At 32.7% G+C, this 18917-nt stretch overlaps 1 protein-coding gene across 2 annotated transcripts; it reads left to right on the top strand.

The window, feature by feature from the left end:
* The first annotated feature begins 14887 nt into the window (after window positions 1-14887).
* On the top strand, window positions 14888-17703 carry LOC107952785 (diacylglycerol lipase-alpha). Of its 2 annotated transcripts, XM_016887961.2 has the most exons (5): window positions 14891-15865; window positions 16055-16113; window positions 16226-16354; window positions 16980-17115; window positions 17203-17703. In XM_016887961.2, the coding sequence occupies exons 1-5, from the start codon at window positions 15167-15169 to the stop codon at window positions 17536-17538; spliced, it is 1359 nt and encodes a 452-aa protein (XP_016743450.1). In that variant the 5' UTR covers window positions 14891-15166; the 3' UTR covers window positions 17539-17703. The 2 variants fall into 2 exon arrangements, with proteins under 2 accessions (XP_040972858.1, XP_016743450.1); XM_041116924.1 differs by having other exon boundaries at window positions 14888-15865; window positions 16980-17703.
* The last annotated feature ends 1214 nt before the right edge of the window (window positions 17704-18917 follow it).

The following is an 18917-nucleotide window of genomic DNA, read 5'->3' as shown; positions in this document are numbered from 1 at the left end:
GTTTTTATCTTAAAAAGGTTTTAACAAGACACGTTATCTAGCAATAGATATCCAATGGGGAGTGCTATAAATATTTTATTATTAAGCAGATGTCCATCAAAATCAAGATAAATTTGATGTACTTAAAACTCTAACAGAAGTAGAGTTTTATATCATATATACTTCTTATGTCTATAAATATAGACTTTGAAGAAACTTTGTAAACTTCCCTATTGATCAATAAAAACACGTTCTTTTTTTTCTCTCATATTTATTGTTGTTTTACTCTTTTTATTATTCATTTCATAACAATTTTTAAATAAACTAAAAATCCTAAATCCATCAGCTTTAACCTTTTAAATATATAATCTTAAATAAAATTATTATTATTTTTTATAATGGGTCTATTGTAAATTCTAAATTAATTTGTGTGATTAAAAATAAATTGAATAAAATATTTTTTCTTAAAATTATATCACCAAAGAAGGTTATTTAAATATTTTTATATTAAAATACAATATAAAAATTTTAAAAAATAATATGAAAATAATAAAATATATAAAATAAATTATTATTATATGAAAATGTAAATAAAAAAACACACATTTTTTAGATTTCTCTCTGTTTCTTTCTTTTCCTTCTTTTTCCTCTCTCTTTTTCTTTCTCTATTTTTTTCTTTCCCCAATCCCCCTCATGGACAAACCCATAAAAGCAAAAGAAAATAAAAAGTACAGCTGTCAAGCTTTAAAGAACTATTTTATTAATAAAAGTTAAAACAAAAAAACATAAAATAAAATTATTCTCTAATGCGTTGAATTTTAGATATTAAATGAAACTCTAATAAATCTACAAAAGAAATATTTTATTTTTAAAAAAATTGTAAATAAATTATATATAGATTAGAAATATTACTATTAATAATATTATATTTTGTTAAGTGTTAAAATTTAAATTTATTATAATTTATAAAAATAATTAATTTAAAATAAAAAATTATTTTTCCAAGTGATTAGCGGACAAATACTAAATTAACTTGCAAGTAATCGCATAAATTAACTCCATTAAATGCATTATTTAAAAATTTTATAAGAAATTATGTCATATTTGTAATTTTGTTGGATAAAATAATTTAAATACTTAATTTTGAATCAATCTATTGTTAATATCCAAACTAATCACCTTAAATATATTACTTAATAAACACTAAGTTGTGACCTATTAATTGAGTATTTATCTACCTAAAAAATAACTTGAAAGTGAATTATCTTATACAAAAAAATATACATTACTTAACAATAAAATAAAAATTTTCTCTTTATAAAAACTTATAACAGTAAATATATAATGTTTTAGAAAAAAAATAAACACAAGCAAAAATATACAATTTCTTTCATTGTTTACCTTTATTTTTTCTTTGTCTTTTTTATTTAATTATGTTTAATTTTATGCTTTTAATTTCAAGATTTTAGTTCTTCCATAATTGATAAAAATCAAAATTCAATTGGTACACTTTTATTGGACTAATGTTGATTTTGAATATGTGATTTGATAACTTTTTTAGTCAAATTTATAAAAGTTGTAACACCCCTAACCCATATTCATCATCAGAAAAAGGTTACGGAGCATTACCGGAGTTTACAGATCAATTATAATTATTTCATATCATTTACTATTCATATCCGAAATCAAACATATTCAACCATAATGTCCCTTATATGGGCCCTCGAGACCCAATTTATGCATTAGAAACAAGTCGGGACTACATCGGGAACTCAGAGAATTTTTCGTGAAATTTTAAAATTTTTCTTGGGTGCAGGGGACACACACCCGTGTGGCTAGGCCGTGTGGCTCACACGGTCAAGTGACACGCCCGTGTCTTAGGTCGTGTGGTCATTCGATGTGAGGCACACGACCGTGTCCCAACCCATGTCCATACCCGTGTAACTCTCTAACTTGGGTTACACGACCAATCATACACCCGTGTGTTAGGCCGTGTGAACAATTTAATTTCTAAAAATTAGGTGCAGGGGACACACGGCTAAACCACACGCCCGTGCGCATGACCGTGTGTCACACACGACTGAAACACACGCCCGTGTCTCTACCCGTGTGGACGAAAAATATGCCATTTTCAAGCCACTTTTCTCACCCAATTTGCCTTTCACCTACAACGTCATCCAAGTACATTCACAAGCCAAATCATAACCTTCAAATCAATGTCAATACCAAGTTTTATGCATGACATATTATCTCATATGTTCAAGTGTTTAAACTTACCAACGACACATTTATGCTTATAGACATGCTTTATCAATTAAGCTAATTCAAAATCGTTCATTAATAGGTTTGTATACTTCCCATCATATCACCATTTTATCACACATCAAACTTAATAAGGCTTACATAATTACATCAAAATATGCCTTATACTAGTCATTCCAATGGCTAGTTACAACCAAAATATTTCATCATTATGCATAACTTAGCTTATACATGCCATTATAACAAAAGTTAGCTTGTTTTATATACTAAGAAGTCTGACGGATAGTGTGATATGTCTTCGACCAAGTTCTAACCTTTACGAGCTTCCAAGTATTATAAAACAAAGAAAAGAAAAATCGAGTAAGCATTTAATGCTTAGTAAGTTCGTATAACAGAATTTAACTTGTCGTTTATATTCATTTAAAAAAACATAGATAATACATCTAATTCAATGTAATCAATAACCTAAACACACAAACATCCTCACCAAACATGTTAGTTGCATAATTCATATTAATACCAAGAAATATAGGTGAGTTCATCAATGTCTCATTTCCACATACATGTGTTTATCATTTCAAGTTTCCAAGGAACATGTACATATCATATTTTTGCATAACAAGTATTCTCATAGTATTTCATCTTGAATTCATATTATCCTTTACCGGAACATTACCCGTTGAATCATTTAAAATATCAATGAATACATGGGTAGTACACACAAAATGGACAATACAATAAGATCTGCCAATCTATATTCAAGAGTGCTTATAGAAGCACATAAACGGGAAGCTTATCTGGGCTAAAACAGGAAGCTCATAAGAGCAATAATCAAGACGCTCAAGCAAGCTAATAACGGGTAGTTCTGAAGAGTAATTTATTAGGAAGCTCCTGATAGCCATATATTGGAAAGTTCAAGCGAGCCATATCAAAAAGCTTAGAAGAGCCAATTAACGGGAAGTTCACGAAGAGCCTATAATCGGAAAGCTCGTAAGAGCTAGTTGTGTCCACAACACATGTAGGATCACAACCAATCGGGATGCTCCGAAAAGCTATAACAAGAAGCTCGCAAGAACCATGTAACAGGAAGCTCATGAGACTAATAACATGACACTCTTTCGAGCTATAGTGTGTTTGCAACATATGCAAGACCACAACCAATATGAGAGCCCTGTATCTAATCGATTTTCATGTATTCAAACAATATTTCATATTTATCAGGCATTATTGGATTTATAATTAATTTCATAAACATATCAATTATACAACTCACATATACAACATTTCATTCAAACATGTAAATTTACACAATGTAGTTACACGAACTTACCTCGACATTTGTTCGTATACGAGAATCTACTAATCCAATACTTTTTATTTTCCTCGATCCAATTCCATACTAGGTCTATCCGAATCTATACGAGTAAATTTAACTCATTTAATGAAATTCATATTCAATTCAGTCAAACTCACATTTTAGGCAAAAGTACCATTTTTCCCCTATACTTTTAATTAATTTCAATTTCGTCCCTAGGCTCAGAAATTGAAATTCATGCAATTTAATCCTTATTTCAAACCTAGTCAAATTTTTTATATAACAATAACAGTCCATTTGTTTCACAAAAATAAAAAAAATTCACGAATTTTACATCTTTTCAATTTAGTCCTTAAATCACAATTTCATGAAAATTTCCTTTACAAAAGTTGTTTACCTATCAACAACCTTTCATTTTCTAACATAAATTTCAAAATTTCAGCAAAATAATTCATGGAAAAATTTTAATACTTTGATAAATTTGCAAATTGATCCCCAAGATAGATAGATTAGGTTATTATGGTCTCAGAAATGTAAAAATTACTAAAAATAGGACATGATTACTTACCCAATTAAGCTTGCTTGAATTTCTCTCTCTTAGCTAGGGTTTTCATAGGAAAATTTGGGGAAGATGATGAAATAAGATGATATTTTTATCTTTTAATTAATTAACATCTTTTATTTTTCCCCCTTTCCAATTTAGTCCTTTTCTTTTCTTAAATTTCCATGGATGAATTATCATAAATATCTAATAACTTCTCTTAATGGTCTATTTGCCTTATAAGGACCTTAAATTTTGAATTCCATAGCTATTTAATCCCTCCAGCTACTAGAATTCAACTTTTACACTTTATGCAATTTGGTCCTTACTAACAATTAAACATAAAATAGGTAAAATTTTCTTATCGAAATTTTCATATGTCTTTCCTATCATAATGCAGACCATGCAATAATATAAAAATAAATTTTCTTTCTGACTTGGATTTGTGGTCCCGAAACCACTGTTCCGATTTTAATGAAAACGGGCTGTTAAAGAAGTCACTTAACATTGTTGTCATTTTTTTAAAATAATTAACAATGTTATCGATTGAACTTTAATTTTTAAATAAAATAATTAGGACTCAATTCTTAAAATTAAATGTAAAAGGATTATACGCTAAAAGTTCAAAATCTATAAAACCTCACTTATAATTAAAACCTTTCTTTTCTCTTTTTTCCATACACCCTAATGGAAAAAGCTAATGTGTCAACGATTGGAAGCAAAACTTGTATTATTTTGTTCTAATATATAGTTATTGATTATTATTGGTATTATAGTTTTTTTTTAAAGTAAAACTCATATGATAAACCACAAAAAGAGTGACAAAATAAGGTAAAAATAAAAGAAAATTTTCACCCAAGTCAATAGGTTTATCTAATATATTCGATCTTTAACATTTTTTATTTTCACCAAATTTAGAAGAACAATCAACATTTAAAATATCCAAAATGGAAGAATATTGTAAAATTTTAGTATAATTCGCATGAGACAAAACGGTTCTCATCAACGAATGAGCTGCTTTATTAATGGATCTACGAATCCAACGTATAGATAACGATTGAAAACAAAATTTAAAAAGAAAGCACCTTCAGAAAAACTAATTTATCTACATTACTTTATGAAAAAAAACATACCAAAATCTTTGACTATCCATTTCCAAAACAATATCAACTACGTCCAACAACTGAAGCCTAAGAAAAGGCGTCACATGCGGCAAGAATTTCGGCTTGATAAGGTCCCCTTTACTCTTCATAAAACCAGAATTACATCTAACAAAACCACCCATATCATTCCTCACAGTTGCTGCCCGACCTACAATGCCTTGATCAGCAAGCACTGCTCCATCAAAATTACATTTCAACTTACCAATTGGCGGCTTGTGCAAACAAAATCAACCCCAGCAATTGGCTGCCAAAAGGGCAACTAATGCTCAAAAACCATTTGAGCTTCAAGTCAATCATGAAAAATATAGTAACGTGTTGTACAACTTTTCCTGGCGAGAGACTATTTGCAGCATATATGCCAAATGTTACGTTCAAGGCTTATAATATATTTCTTCATCAATATGTTACGAATATATGCCAACGTAAAGATTTGTTTGAATAGATAAACCAAGGATTAACAGAAAAACAATGAGACATAAAACCAGTCTTTCGTATATTAATTTATTTCTACTTCTTCGATACGTCTCCAACTGGACTACATATTTTATAGAATTGCCTCACAGTATATTATATAAATATGTATATCTGTAAACATAAAATATTGCAAGTGGATGGGTATATAAATAATCATATCTTAAAGATTTGTTGGTAGTTGAGCGAAGAGTTGTTTGAAGAGATAGAATACTCTAAAATAATGAATGATAGTTATCCGTGTAACATTAAGTTTGTGAAACTTCTCTCTTCTTATATGATACTTATAAAAGTTATATATGTGTTCGGAAAGTAAATTTAAAATTTTCATTTTATATTAAAAATTTTAAAATTATTATTAACATTAAAAATTTCAAGTACTTAACAACGTGAAAGTTTAACCCGTTCTTATGTTGTATCGTTTCACTGTAGCAACAAAATGATCTTTAGAAGAAAACTCTTTTCCCACTTCTAAATCACCCGAATCCAACGAAGAACTCGCATGGTCTAGTCTTCTATGTGGTAGTTCTGCAAACTCCAACGCATCTTCTACTAATAGTCCACATTATGCATGTGGGCTGGAGGTGAGTAGAACCGTGGATCTTCTTTGGCATCTTCACCTGGACCTTCAGCATCTGAACCTCCATCTTCTAGTTCAGTTGGAATCGGCTCCGGTTAAGAAAATAATACAATTTTTGATCCATTGGCACCAAGCTCCCGGATTGGATTGGCATCAGTGTCAGTGCCCGTTTCATTCTCAACCCTACTAACATCTCCAAGGTTGAATGTCCCCTCAATGGTGGATGTCGTAGGGAGTACATCATCCCTTCTTGTGTAGTTGTCGAAACAATCAAAATCAACTATTGGTTGCCAATTGTTGGAACCTGATATCATTCCCCTGTAAGTGTTCCCAGCAATGAACATCGGTTGACTGAAGTTCAAATCAAAACCACCAATTTAGTGTCATGTAGTGGTCCAGTATTTTGTGTTACCACCAAACCTCGACTGTTCGATGTTTCTCCTGTCGTTGTTGACATCTAGGGCCGAAACAAATGAGTGTCTTCCTATTGATGATTCCGAGATATCACAATGGGAACTTTCTAGCAAAAAGGTGAACCCACCACACAACTTTGTTATTGGACTCTTCGCTTATTCTTCCGTTATGGCCTCTCGAACAGGAACATATGTCAACCTCCGAGGGCCTTCATCTGTCCTTACAAACTCTGCATATAACTTGAGAAATGGTGATCCACTGTTCATATGCATTTGCACAATTGCCTCCAACCCCCTCGCACCTCTAATATAGAAAGCGTCATATCTAACGAGGTCGATCGAAGCACAAAATTGATATTTAAGGGATGATACTCTCATCTGGTTGGATCCGACGATTTTCCACCTAATTCTTGTCTGAAGTTTGGGCAGTTATATTTTTAGTTAAAAGCCAACAATAATGTATTCTCTGATAAAAAAACGACCCACTCTCGATGTTACGCACTTCATCGTCGTAATAAACAATAGTATTAATTCGTCCACTCATTTTCAATGAAATAACATATTCCACATGTTCGAAACAAAAAAATCATGTAGAGAAATAGTGTCGTAATTAAATATGAACAACAAAAAACGATCATTACTTTATGTAAATTGTGTGGTAGCTCCATATTATGTCTTATGTGTATAACCGGATACCGGTTATTGATTGTCACTTTATTCAACTGTCGATAATCAACGCATAACCGCATAGAACCATCTTTCTTTTTAACAAACAACACTGGAGCTCCCCAGGGTGAAATGCTTGGTCTAATAAATCCACGATCTAGTAAATCTTGTAACTGCACCTTCAACTCTTTCAACTCAGTGGGCGACATTCGATACGGAGGTATAAAGATTGGTGTTGTACCTGGATACACTTCAATAGCAAATTCAACCTCTCTGTTAGGTGGTAAGCCGGGCAATTCTTCAGGAAATACATCTGAAAACTCACATACGGTCCTGATCTGACTACACTGACTTCCAACTGAATCAGAATTAATAACATATGCCAAATATGCTGAACAACCCTGCTGAAGCAATTTATTAGCTTTCATTACCGAAATGATGCGTGTCGGACCACTGGTACGGATGCCACTTACTCCAACTTTGTCCCCATCCTCTGTCTGAATACTGAACCTCTTTTTGTAACAATCCAAAATCACCTCATATTTGGATAACCAATCCATGCCCAAAATTATATCAAAGTCCCCAAATGGCATAATTAACAAGTCAACCAGAAAAGTTTTATTCTGTATAATCAACGGGCATCTTAGACAGACCTGATTCACTAACACTGTTTGCCCCAACGGACTCGACACCTCAATAGACACTCTAGACATTTCGGATTTTAATTTTCTCAACTCAACTAAATTCGAATTAATGTAAGAATATGAAGATCCAGGATCAATTAACGCATAAACAGGCTCAGAATACAATAAAAATATACCTGTTACTACATCGTGGGCATCGCCTTCTTCACGAGTTTTGACCACATAAGCTCTAGCTGGTATTTTGGCTTCAGACTGCTGAGTAATAATATCACTGCTCCTTCTACCAGCTCCTCCTCTGGAAACCGAACTACCTCTACCTAGACCTCTGCCTCGAGCAGTAGATACTGATTTCTGTGATGTGACAGGAGTATCATTTTTATTCTTCGGACAGTCTTTAACAAAATGCTCCGTCGACCCACAACGGAAACAACCTCCGGTCACTTTCCAACATTCACCCAAATGTCTCTTTCCACAATGTCCACATTCTAGAATGTCCACATCTCGAGGTGGACCTCGTATACTACCAGTAGATACCGTTGTCTGTTTTCTCTGGCTTCTTCCACCTCTGTCTGATCTAAAACTGAATCTCCAACCACCTTGAGATTCTTTTGGTCTTTTCAGCTGAGGGTTCCAACTGGTAGTTCCCGTACACTTCCCAGCTGGTCTAACACTTTGAGTCTTTTTATTAAAGCCCAACACTTGTTCTACCATTTTAGCTCGCTCAATCAAGTCTACCATTTTAGTAATACGTTGAGATACCAACTGTAATTTGATCTCATCTCGTAGACCCCGTAAAAATCTTTTACAACTATCAGCTTCAGTTGGAATAAACTCTGAGGCATATCTACTGAGTCTCGAGAATTCCCTTTCATAGTCTATTACTGACATGTCACCCTGTTGTAACGTCAAAAACTCTTGTTTCTTGTCTTCGATGTACATTTCTCCGATATATTTCTTTTGAAACTCTTTTTGAAATAGATCCCAAGTTATCTGATTCTCTGGTAAATGTCGAACCACTGATTTCCACCATAAGTAAGCTTCTTCTTGTAACAACGATACAGCACAAATCAAACACTCTCGGGGGGTACAATCTAATTGTCGTAAAATTCTTTTAGTCGACTCCATCCAATTTTCAGCTACAGATGGTCGACTCCTTTTAGACCCATAAATTCATTGGCACCATACTTTCTCAATTCCTTTATCGGGGCCCGTTTTTGAATTGGAACTGAAGTCATAGCAGGAACAATTTCCACTATTCTTTGTAGTGCATCGGCAATTTTTCTATTTGTATCAGAATCATCTCTATCATTTCTTCTTTCTGCTCTAGGAGGTTGGTTTCTCATCGGGTTAATACTAGGTGTTACCGATTCAGTTTCATCTAACCCGTAAGATTCTTCTTCTCCAGTATGCATTTCTTCATCAATATCATTTATTCTTTCATCCAACATCTTTAATCTATAAAACAAAACAAATAAATAGATCAGCATCCAAAAATCCCGACTCAAAAGTGGCATGTACTTCTAGACTCAATTTCGAGCTCGATATAGCCCGAGAATCAGCTAAACCTGATAGCTCTGATACCAACAAATGTAACACCCCCTAACCCCAAACCGTCGTCGGAACAGGGCTACGAGGCATTACCGGATATATCAGACAACTTATGGATATTTTACAATTATTATAACATTCATAGTATAATTGAAGAATTATGTCCCTATAATGGACTTTCGAAGCCCAACACAAGTATTAAAGTGGAATGGAACGGGACTTGTTCGAGTATTCAGAGATTTTTTTTTATTTTTACAAAAATTTCGACAGCATTTCTTCTTAATTTTTACATAAAACCCCTTGCAAATTCAAACCAAAAACCAACTAATCCAAAACCAATGGCACAATCAAAAACAATTTAAACCTAAATATATCTAAATCATAACCAATTCATTAACATAGTCATTTAATAACTAAACATTCATAATATTAATCCAAATTAACTAATAACTTCATTCATTTTTCATTCCAACTTATACCAAATTATATAATATAATATTTACTATTTTATCAAACGAATAACAAAATATGGTATACCATTCTTATAACCAACTTTACAAGTATATCTGTATAACTTATACAACACCTAGTACATGCCACTTTCAATTAAGAAAGAAAACATCACCCAAAATTTGCTGGAGTCGGGATCATTCAGATGCTGGACCGGGGTACTAGACTCCTATTAACCTGCGCATGGAAACAACCGCGCGCTGAGTATTCCGTACTCAGTGGTATTACCATAATTCAAATTATAATAGCAATAAAGAATTTTAATTACCAAACATGTAACTATCTAATTTCACAAATATCAATTCATTCTTAAACTTTCATTAATTAATAATAACGATACAATTTTTATCTATTCTTCAGTTTCCATCACATATTACATGTAACAATTTCAATCACTACATGAACATTAAGTTCATGCCTTTCATTTTCAATCTCAATTTCCATCCACTATTCAACTTTTTCGTTTCTTTCAATATTTCAATAATATAATCAATCAATTTATTTTAAATTTCTCATCTTAGATATTCACCCTATTAACAAATCCGGACTTTGACGGATACACGGATTCCAACCCAACACACCAGTATGGCACATTGTGCCTAAAATGGTACAGAGTACCTGATCAGTATACGACACATAAAGTGCCTAAAACGACACACGAGGTGCCTGATACGACACACGAGGTGCCTGAAATACGACACATAAAGTGTCTGATCAGTAAAGCCGGCAAATTCCCGTACACTTCCAGATCCTATGGCATGCCAATTATATCCGACTTAGCCCGACTAGTTAATAGGGTATTTCAATTCTCAATTCACTTTCATTTCCATTCCAAGATTACTTTTCAATTAAAATTTTCACATTCAAATCAATTTACAATTCAATTATACATACACATTCACCATCCAATTCAATTCTCATTCAACTCAAATATCAATAGTTACCTTATAATTCACTTATTAGATATAGAATTGATATAAAACATTTAATAAAAAGTAATTTGAATTATAGTAATACAAACCGTGAATTTCTAGTTTTAATCCTCGATAGCTTTGTCCTTTCCTTTGTGCGCCGATGTCTTGGGTTCTTTGTTAACTACGAAAATAATAATAATTTATAATCATCAATATCACACAATTCAATTTAACCCATGAGCCTAAACATGCAAATTTAACCATTTTTATACACATAATTCCACTATTTATTTCTATGTTCATTCAAAGCTGTCTACTTGAGTCATTGTTACTAAATCATTTATATCTTGAGCTAGGAAACTCCAAATTAAGGTCCACTAATTTTCCCTGAAACTAGACTCACATATCTTCTTACCATAAAACTTTTAGAATTTTTGGTTAAGCCAATAAGTACATTTTATTCTTTAAAGTTGTCCCTGTTCTGCTGTCAAATAGTTCCGACCATTCTTCACTAAAAGTTAATTATATCACAGTACAAAACTCGGATAATATTCCCGTTGATTTCTCTTGAAAATAGACTCATTAAGGATTCTAAACATATAACTTTAAGAGTCTAATTATTTTTCTTCAATTGTTTGTGATTTTCCAAATTCAGAACAGGGGAACCCGAATTTATTATGACCTTGTCTCATAAAATTCATTATATCTCTTAATTTACAATTCAATTGCTTATATCGTTTCTTCTATAAGAAACTAGACTCAATAATATTTATTCCATATTTTATTCATCCTATAATTTAATTTCTACAATTTTTGGTGATTTTTCAAACTTAGACTACTGCTGCTGTCCAAATAGTCTTAGTACAAATGTTGATTTACTTTAATTTCAATTTAATCCTAACTAAATTCACTTACTTTTCTATCCTAATTCATACTTTATTTCTATTCAAATTTTGTCCAAACTCATACTTAACTATTAAATTTCCAGCATATTTTCATAATTTCGAATTTATTTCCATTTAATCCCTAAAACTCAAAACTTATAGCTTAGTTTACGATTCAATCCTTTATTCAATTCCAATCAAAATTTCTATCAAATAAACCCCAATTCCATCATTTTATTCAACATGAACCAAACTTAGAAATCTAATGACTTTCAAAATTTCTACTTAAAATAAGTACTATTTATCTCTAGGATTCCAAAACTCAAAATCATAAGAAAATGGGCTAAATTGACTTACCAAATTAACTTGGAACCTTTAAACCCTATTTTCCCTTTTTCTTTTCTTTCTTTCTTTCTCCCCTGTTTCTTCTCTGTTTCGTTTCCTGCTATTCTGTTTCCTTCCTTCTTTTTATTCTTTTGTTTCTTTCCTTTATTTCCTTTTTATTTACTTTACTTTTAATAATAATAATTTAATATATATTTTAACACATAAAAATCTCAGATTTTTATGCTTATGCCGCCTCACTTAGGACAAATGGCATAATTGCCATTTTGGTCCTCTTCATTTTCTTTTAATCTACAATTTAACTTTCATCCTTTATTCAATTTAGTCATTTTTCCTAATTACTCTTAATTAAGCTAAATTCACCTAATTTAAACCTAATTAAACACATCGCTAAACTCATAAATATTTTTAGTAATTATTTCGAACTCGATTTACTAAGACGGAGGCCCGTTAATGTACTTTTCCGATGCCTGTGAATTTTGGGTCATTACATGATGGATGTCGTAGGGAGTACATCATCCCTTCTTGTGTAGTTGTCGAAACAATCAAAATCAACTATTGGTTGCCAATTGTTGGAACTTGATATCATTCCCCTGTAAGTGTTCCCAGCAATGAACATCGGTTGACTGAAGTTCAAATCAAAACCACCAATTTAGTGTCATGTAGTGGTCCAGTATTTTGTGTTACCACCAAACTCCGACTGTTCGATGTTTCTCCTGTCATTGTTGACATCTAGGGCCGAAACAAATGAGTGTCTTCCTATTGATGATTCCGAGATATCATAATGGGAACTTTCTAGCAAAAAGGTGAACCCACCGCACAACTTTGTTATTGGACTCTTCGCTTATTCTTCCGTTATGGCCTCTCGAACAGGAACATATGTCAACCTCCGAGGGCCTTCATCTGTCCTTACGAACTCCGCATATAACTTGAGAAATGGTGATCCACTGTTCATATGCATTTGCACAATTGCCTCCAACCCCCTCGCACCTCTAATATAGAAAGCGTCATATCTAACGAGGTCGATCGAAGCACAAAATCGATATTTAAGGGATGATACTCTCATCTGGTTGGATCCGACGATTTTCCACCTAATTCTTGTCTGAAGTTTGGTCAGTTGTATTTTTAGTTAAAAGCCAACAATAATGTATTCTCTGATAAAAAAACGACCCACTCTCGATGTCACGCACTTCATCATCGTAATAAACAATAGTATTAATTCGTCCACTCATTTTCAACGAAATAACATATTCCACATGTTCGAAACAAAAAAAATCATGTAGAGAAATAGTGTCGTAATTAAATATGAACAACAAAAAATGATCATTACTTTATGTAAATTGTGTGGTAGCTCCATATTATGTCTTATGTGTGAACTTCTCTTATTCTGATCTTCTTTGCTCATAAATGCCTTATGGCACTCAATGATGAAATAGGTTGCTTTTATAAACCCAAGGGTGAGTGCCAGTTGATTTAGAAAATTTTCTCGAGCTTGTGGGAGTTGAAATTCTTAGAGAGAAAGTGCTCTACGTAGGACGCTTTTTCAATGCATGTAAGATAAAAGCATTGAAAATGCCTCCACAGGAAGCGTTTTCTTGCCACATTAGTTGAAAACACGTCCAGTTGGAGATACTGTCAGTGCTTTTCTCTTATATGCATTGAAAAAAGTCCTACATGAAGTGCTTTCTCTCTAAGAATTTCAACCCAAACTTTTAGCCACTCAACCATCACATATCCCAAGATTCTCGGGATATATTTTCTGAACCTATATCAATGTTCGAAAATAATGCACTGAAATATTCAATCAAATCGAGTAGTTCGAGTTTCAATTATGATGTGAATTGAATTTGTTAATTCAAATAATTAAAATATACGATTAGTGTAAATATGATGCCTTTAAAAATCTAATTAAATAATTATTAACTTTACATCTAAAAGAATTATAAAAAAAATTATATAAAAAAAATTAAAATAATATATAAAAAAATTATAAAATATATAAAAAACCAACCCTAATCCCAAAAATCTAAAACCCTACTTAAAAAACCCTGGACACTAATCCTAATTAAAAAAAACAAAATTCTGACCCTAACTAAAATGTTACACATAAAAAACAATTTCAATTAAAAGCGTTTTCATAAAATAGACATATTCTCATCATTTTTCGATAAAATTATCCAAACACTTTTTTTTTTTTGACATTTTGAGAAATTCATTCAAGTTTTCAACAAAAAAATAATTTTTTAAATCCAAGCTTCACATGAATCATGGTTTGAATATAATATATTAATATAATAGTAAGTTTGAAATATGGATTGAATTAAGTATGATACAATGAACCCAAAAAGACTCGCATCCTAGATTTATATTTGAATTTTTTTTTTGGTTAATAAATCAAATAATATTTGGCCAAAGATATATTGTATTTCTTAATAAACTAATTATTAAGGTTGCTTAAAAGTCGAATTCAAAATTTATTATCCATGATTTCAACGAAATTTCTTTTACCAGTTTGGCACACACTCGATTGACGATGTGACGTTAGACAATTAACCCAAAAAAAAAAAGTGAAATTCGACCGAAACAGGAAAAAAAAATATTGGCGATGCCACATTATTAATTATTTTATGTCCAAAAAGTCCCCGTCCCTGAGACTTTAGGACAGACAACCGGTTTAGGACCGAATCACCGAAACAGCTACTATAAAGGAAATCTACAGCTTGGATATGTCTGAAAACCAGATTCCCTCCCCTTAAAATAAATATATTTATAAAAAATGGTCGTCTACCCTACTTGTGTACCCTCGCTGTCTCGAGCCTTCTTTTGAGTTTCCATGTGCTTTCTTTCCCCTTCCTTTCTCTCCTCACAATCCCACCTCTGTTTCCATAGATTATCAAAAATCTGTTACCCAATTCTCTCATTCGATCATAAATGTCACTCTCTTGCGGTGTCGAATGCGTTCTCTTGCTTGGCTGTTCGCGTTGGGCATGGAGACGCTGCACCTACGTTGGTTCAAACGACAGTGAAACCTGGCCGTTAGCTACCCCCGACGAGTTCGAACCTGTCCCCAGAGTCTGTCGTTTAATCCTAGCTGTCTACGAACCTGATCTCAGAAACCCCCAGTTCCCTCCCGACGGCGGCTACCGACTCAACCCTGACTGGGTCTTGAAACGCGTCACCTACGAAGACACCCTCGGCCGTTCTCCGCCTTACCTTATCTACGTCGATCATGACCGGAAGGAAATCGTGATGGCAATCAGGGGACTCAACTTGGCCAAGGAAAGTGATTATAAATTGCTTTTGGATAATAGGCTAGGGATGCAGATGTTTGATGGAGGATATGTCCATCACGGGCTGTTGAAATCGGCGGTTTGGCTGTTGAACGTGGAGAGTGAGACGTTGAAGAGGGTTTGGGAAGAGACTGGGAGGGAATATCAGATGATTTTCGTGGGACATTCGTTGGGGTCAGGCGTGGCGGCGTTGATGACGGTCTTGGTGGTTAATCACAGGGATAGATTGGGTGGGATTCCCCGAATTAAGCTTAGGTGCTATGCGCTGGCGCCCGCCAGGTGTATGTCACTTAACTTAGCTGTCAAGTATGCTGATGTTATACACTCCATTGTGTTGCAGGTGAGATTACTTATTTTTTGTACTCAGAATTGTTTTCTTTCTAAATTTGTCTAATGCATTTGGAAGCACACTAATATTTCAACAAAAAATGAAGAGTTGGTATTAGTGACATTTCCGAATCACCTCCATTCAGTGAATTTAGATTGTCAACAATCTCCTTATCAGCATGAAATTATAATTGGTTTCCAGGATGATTTCTTGCCTAGAACAGCCACCCCCTTGGAAGATATCTTCAAGTCAATTTTCTGGTTAGTTTGTGTGTTTTGCATCTTTTCGTTGATATTCTCTTAGAGCTTTATTGTTTCTATTATTATTAGTAGTAGTAGTATACCTTAAACTAGGTCTTGATGCATTGGACAGCTTGCCCTGCTTGTTATTTCTTGTTTGCTTGAGGGATACCTTCATACCAGAAGGTAGAAAGCTTAAAGATCCAAGAAGACTTTACGCACCTGGACGGATGTACCATATCGTCGAAAGAAAATTTTGCAGGTACCGATATTTTCACTCTCTTGCTTCTTCTTCATCTTTACATTGACCGACGCATTTTGAGTATATTTGGATGACTTCATTGCCCTGCAAAATGAAAACATACAAAAAACTTTTCCCTTGCAGGGTTTTTGCCTTTGTTCTTCTCCTTCAAGTTTACTTCTATTTGTCACATAGAAAATAAGCTGTGTCAAAATTATATTCTTTAGTTGCTCTTAGTCAGTGAATGCATTATCAATGACATTGCTAAAAGCTATTGAGACTGTCACAGATTTTACTCCTTGCTTATGAAGCAATCAATTGATATCATAAATTGAAGTTCGGATAAATTTGAGCTACCATGTGGATGCTTGTTACTAGAATAAGTACATTGAACACACACAACTTAGACGTTAGGAAGCTATTTCATAGTTTACTTTTATGTTAGTCGGACTAGGGTATAAGTGTTGGATATGGATATTACTCGTATATTGAAAAGAATTTTCATTATTGAAGAGTTCTAAAATTTCGCTACCTATACTTGTTCCTTGAATGATAAGTTACCAATATTATTTACAATTTTATCTTGGATTATGTTGAGTTTATCTCTATATTTGATGTTAAGTTACCATGTGATTTGAGTCTGCAGATGTGGGAGGTTTCCTCCAGAAGTCAGAACAGCCATTCCTGTCGATGGGAGATTTGAACACATTGTGTTATCATGTAATGCAACATCTGATCATGGAATAATTTGGATCGAAAAGGAAGCAGAAAAGGCTTTGGAGGCAAGTGTTCTTTGTTTGGGTTTAACATTTAAGCTTCTCAGTTGTATCATGGATTACCAGCAATGGCTTACTTGTTGGTTCCTACAGATTATGAGGGAGAACAAATCTGAGACGATAACTGTTCCCCCAAAAATACAGAGACTGGAGAGGTTGCAGACCATTGAGGACGAACACAAAGATGCGTTGGAAAGAGCTGTCAGTTTGAATATCCCTCATGCTGTATCCACAGTCGAGGAACCGACTGAAAACAAGGAAATGGAAGCAGAGGCTGCCAAAGCCAATAATGGAGACAGCCCGAAAGCTGAACCGGAGTTAAGCTCTAGAGGGACTAACTGGGACGAGTTGGTTGAGAAACTTTTCAAAAGGAGTGAATCAGGGAAACTAATGCTAAAGAAGGAATCAAATCCCACTCAAACCCAATAGCCTACCAAAACTTATTATTTTTTGTTTCTCAGTTTCCATGGCATTACGGGCGACTGTACAATTGAGGTTGATCTCATAGAACAATGATTCATTGATAATGTATATACATTCTTTCAATTTTTGTGATGATTGGAAACTACATCTATTCAATATAATATGATATATGTAAAAAGAACATATGAGTGCTCATCTCAAATGTTGACATCTCTTTTATGATATTGCGTGTTGTTAGCATCGATAATGCATATTGCATTTTTAAAAGAAGAATAGAGTTTAAATTTAGAGAATAATCATAAATCTCAAAGATAGATTGAAAAAAAGTATTGAGTACAGTAGATGTGTTACTCTCAAATGTTGAGATGTGGAAGCATTGATAAAGCATATTACATTTTTAAGCTAAGAATGAAGTTCAAATTTAGAAACAATTTTATTGAAAGGGGTAATCATCACAAATATCAAACATAGACCGAAAAAAAAAAACATATGAATTCAGTAGATGTGCTACACTCAAATGTTGGTAGCTGTTTTTTTTGTCCCTCATTTGGAAAAAATAAGAAGTAATTTAAAATAAATAAATAAATAAATAAATAAATAAAATGAGCAAGAAAGTGAAAAGAAATAAGAATAAAGCAACATTCAATCCCTAAATTTGGTCTCTAATTTTTTTTGGTCCATATTAGTTGGAATTTAGTAATTTTTTTTGCCAATTTTATCAATTTGATTGCATGTGATGATATGGTACACTTCATCATTTAAAAGTTAAAAATATATATACAATTTAAATCTTTAAAAAGTAAATTTTTACAAGTGATGATGTGAGCACCGTAGATATGCTACTCTCAAACGTTGACTACTTTTTTTTTTCATTTAGAAAAAATAAGAGGTAATTTAAAATAAAATAAAATTCAGAGATAAAAGAAAATCCCTAAATCTGCTTTTTTTTTTAATTTGATCTTTATTTTTTTTTTCAAATTAATTAGAATTTGATAATTTTTTCTAATTTGATCACTAAATTTAGATTTTATTAAGTGTGATGATATAAAATTCTAAAATTGTCATTTCATCGTTTGAAAGTTAAAAATATATATAATCTAAAAATATAAAAAAATACTTTTTTTGAGTCATGATGTGGCATAATTAGACTTGATCATCAGTCGAGCTCGGGCCGATATAGAATTTTAGGTCTAGGCCGGTCGACCCGAAAAATGAGCCTAAAATTTATTTAAACCCGATCCATATTAAAAATGCTAAACCCGAGCCCTACCTGGCCCGACTATAATAACTTTTTTTAGATTACTTTTTATATAAAAACATATTTAAAAAATATAATACATCAAATACACTAAAAATATTAAAATAAATGTTTCACTACAAATTGA

The sequence above is a fragment of the Gossypium hirsutum genome, chromosome A07, assembly GCF_007990345.1.
Source record: "Gossypium hirsutum isolate 1008001.06 chromosome A07, Gossypium_hirsutum_v2.1, whole genome shotgun sequence".
Classification (NCBI taxonomy): Eukaryota; Viridiplantae; Streptophyta; class Magnoliopsida; order Malvales; family Malvaceae; genus Gossypium; species Gossypium hirsutum.
Note: the sequence above shows the minus strand (reverse complement) of the source record. Positions and strands in the feature narration are given on the sequence as shown.

Coding starts and splice junctions, on each gene's coding strand:
- LOC107952785 (XM_041116924.1), top strand. CDS start 15,167: ATGTCACTCTCTTGCGGTGTCGAATGCGTTCTCTTGCTTGGCTGTTCG. Junction 15,866..16,054: donor TACACTCCATTGTGTTGCAG/GTGAGATTACTT, acceptor ATTGGTTTCCAG/GATGATTTCTTGCCTAGAAC. Junction 16,114..16,225: donor ATCTTCAAGTCAATTTTCTG/GTTAGTTTGTGT, acceptor TGCATTGGACAG/CTTGCCCTGCTTGTTATTTC.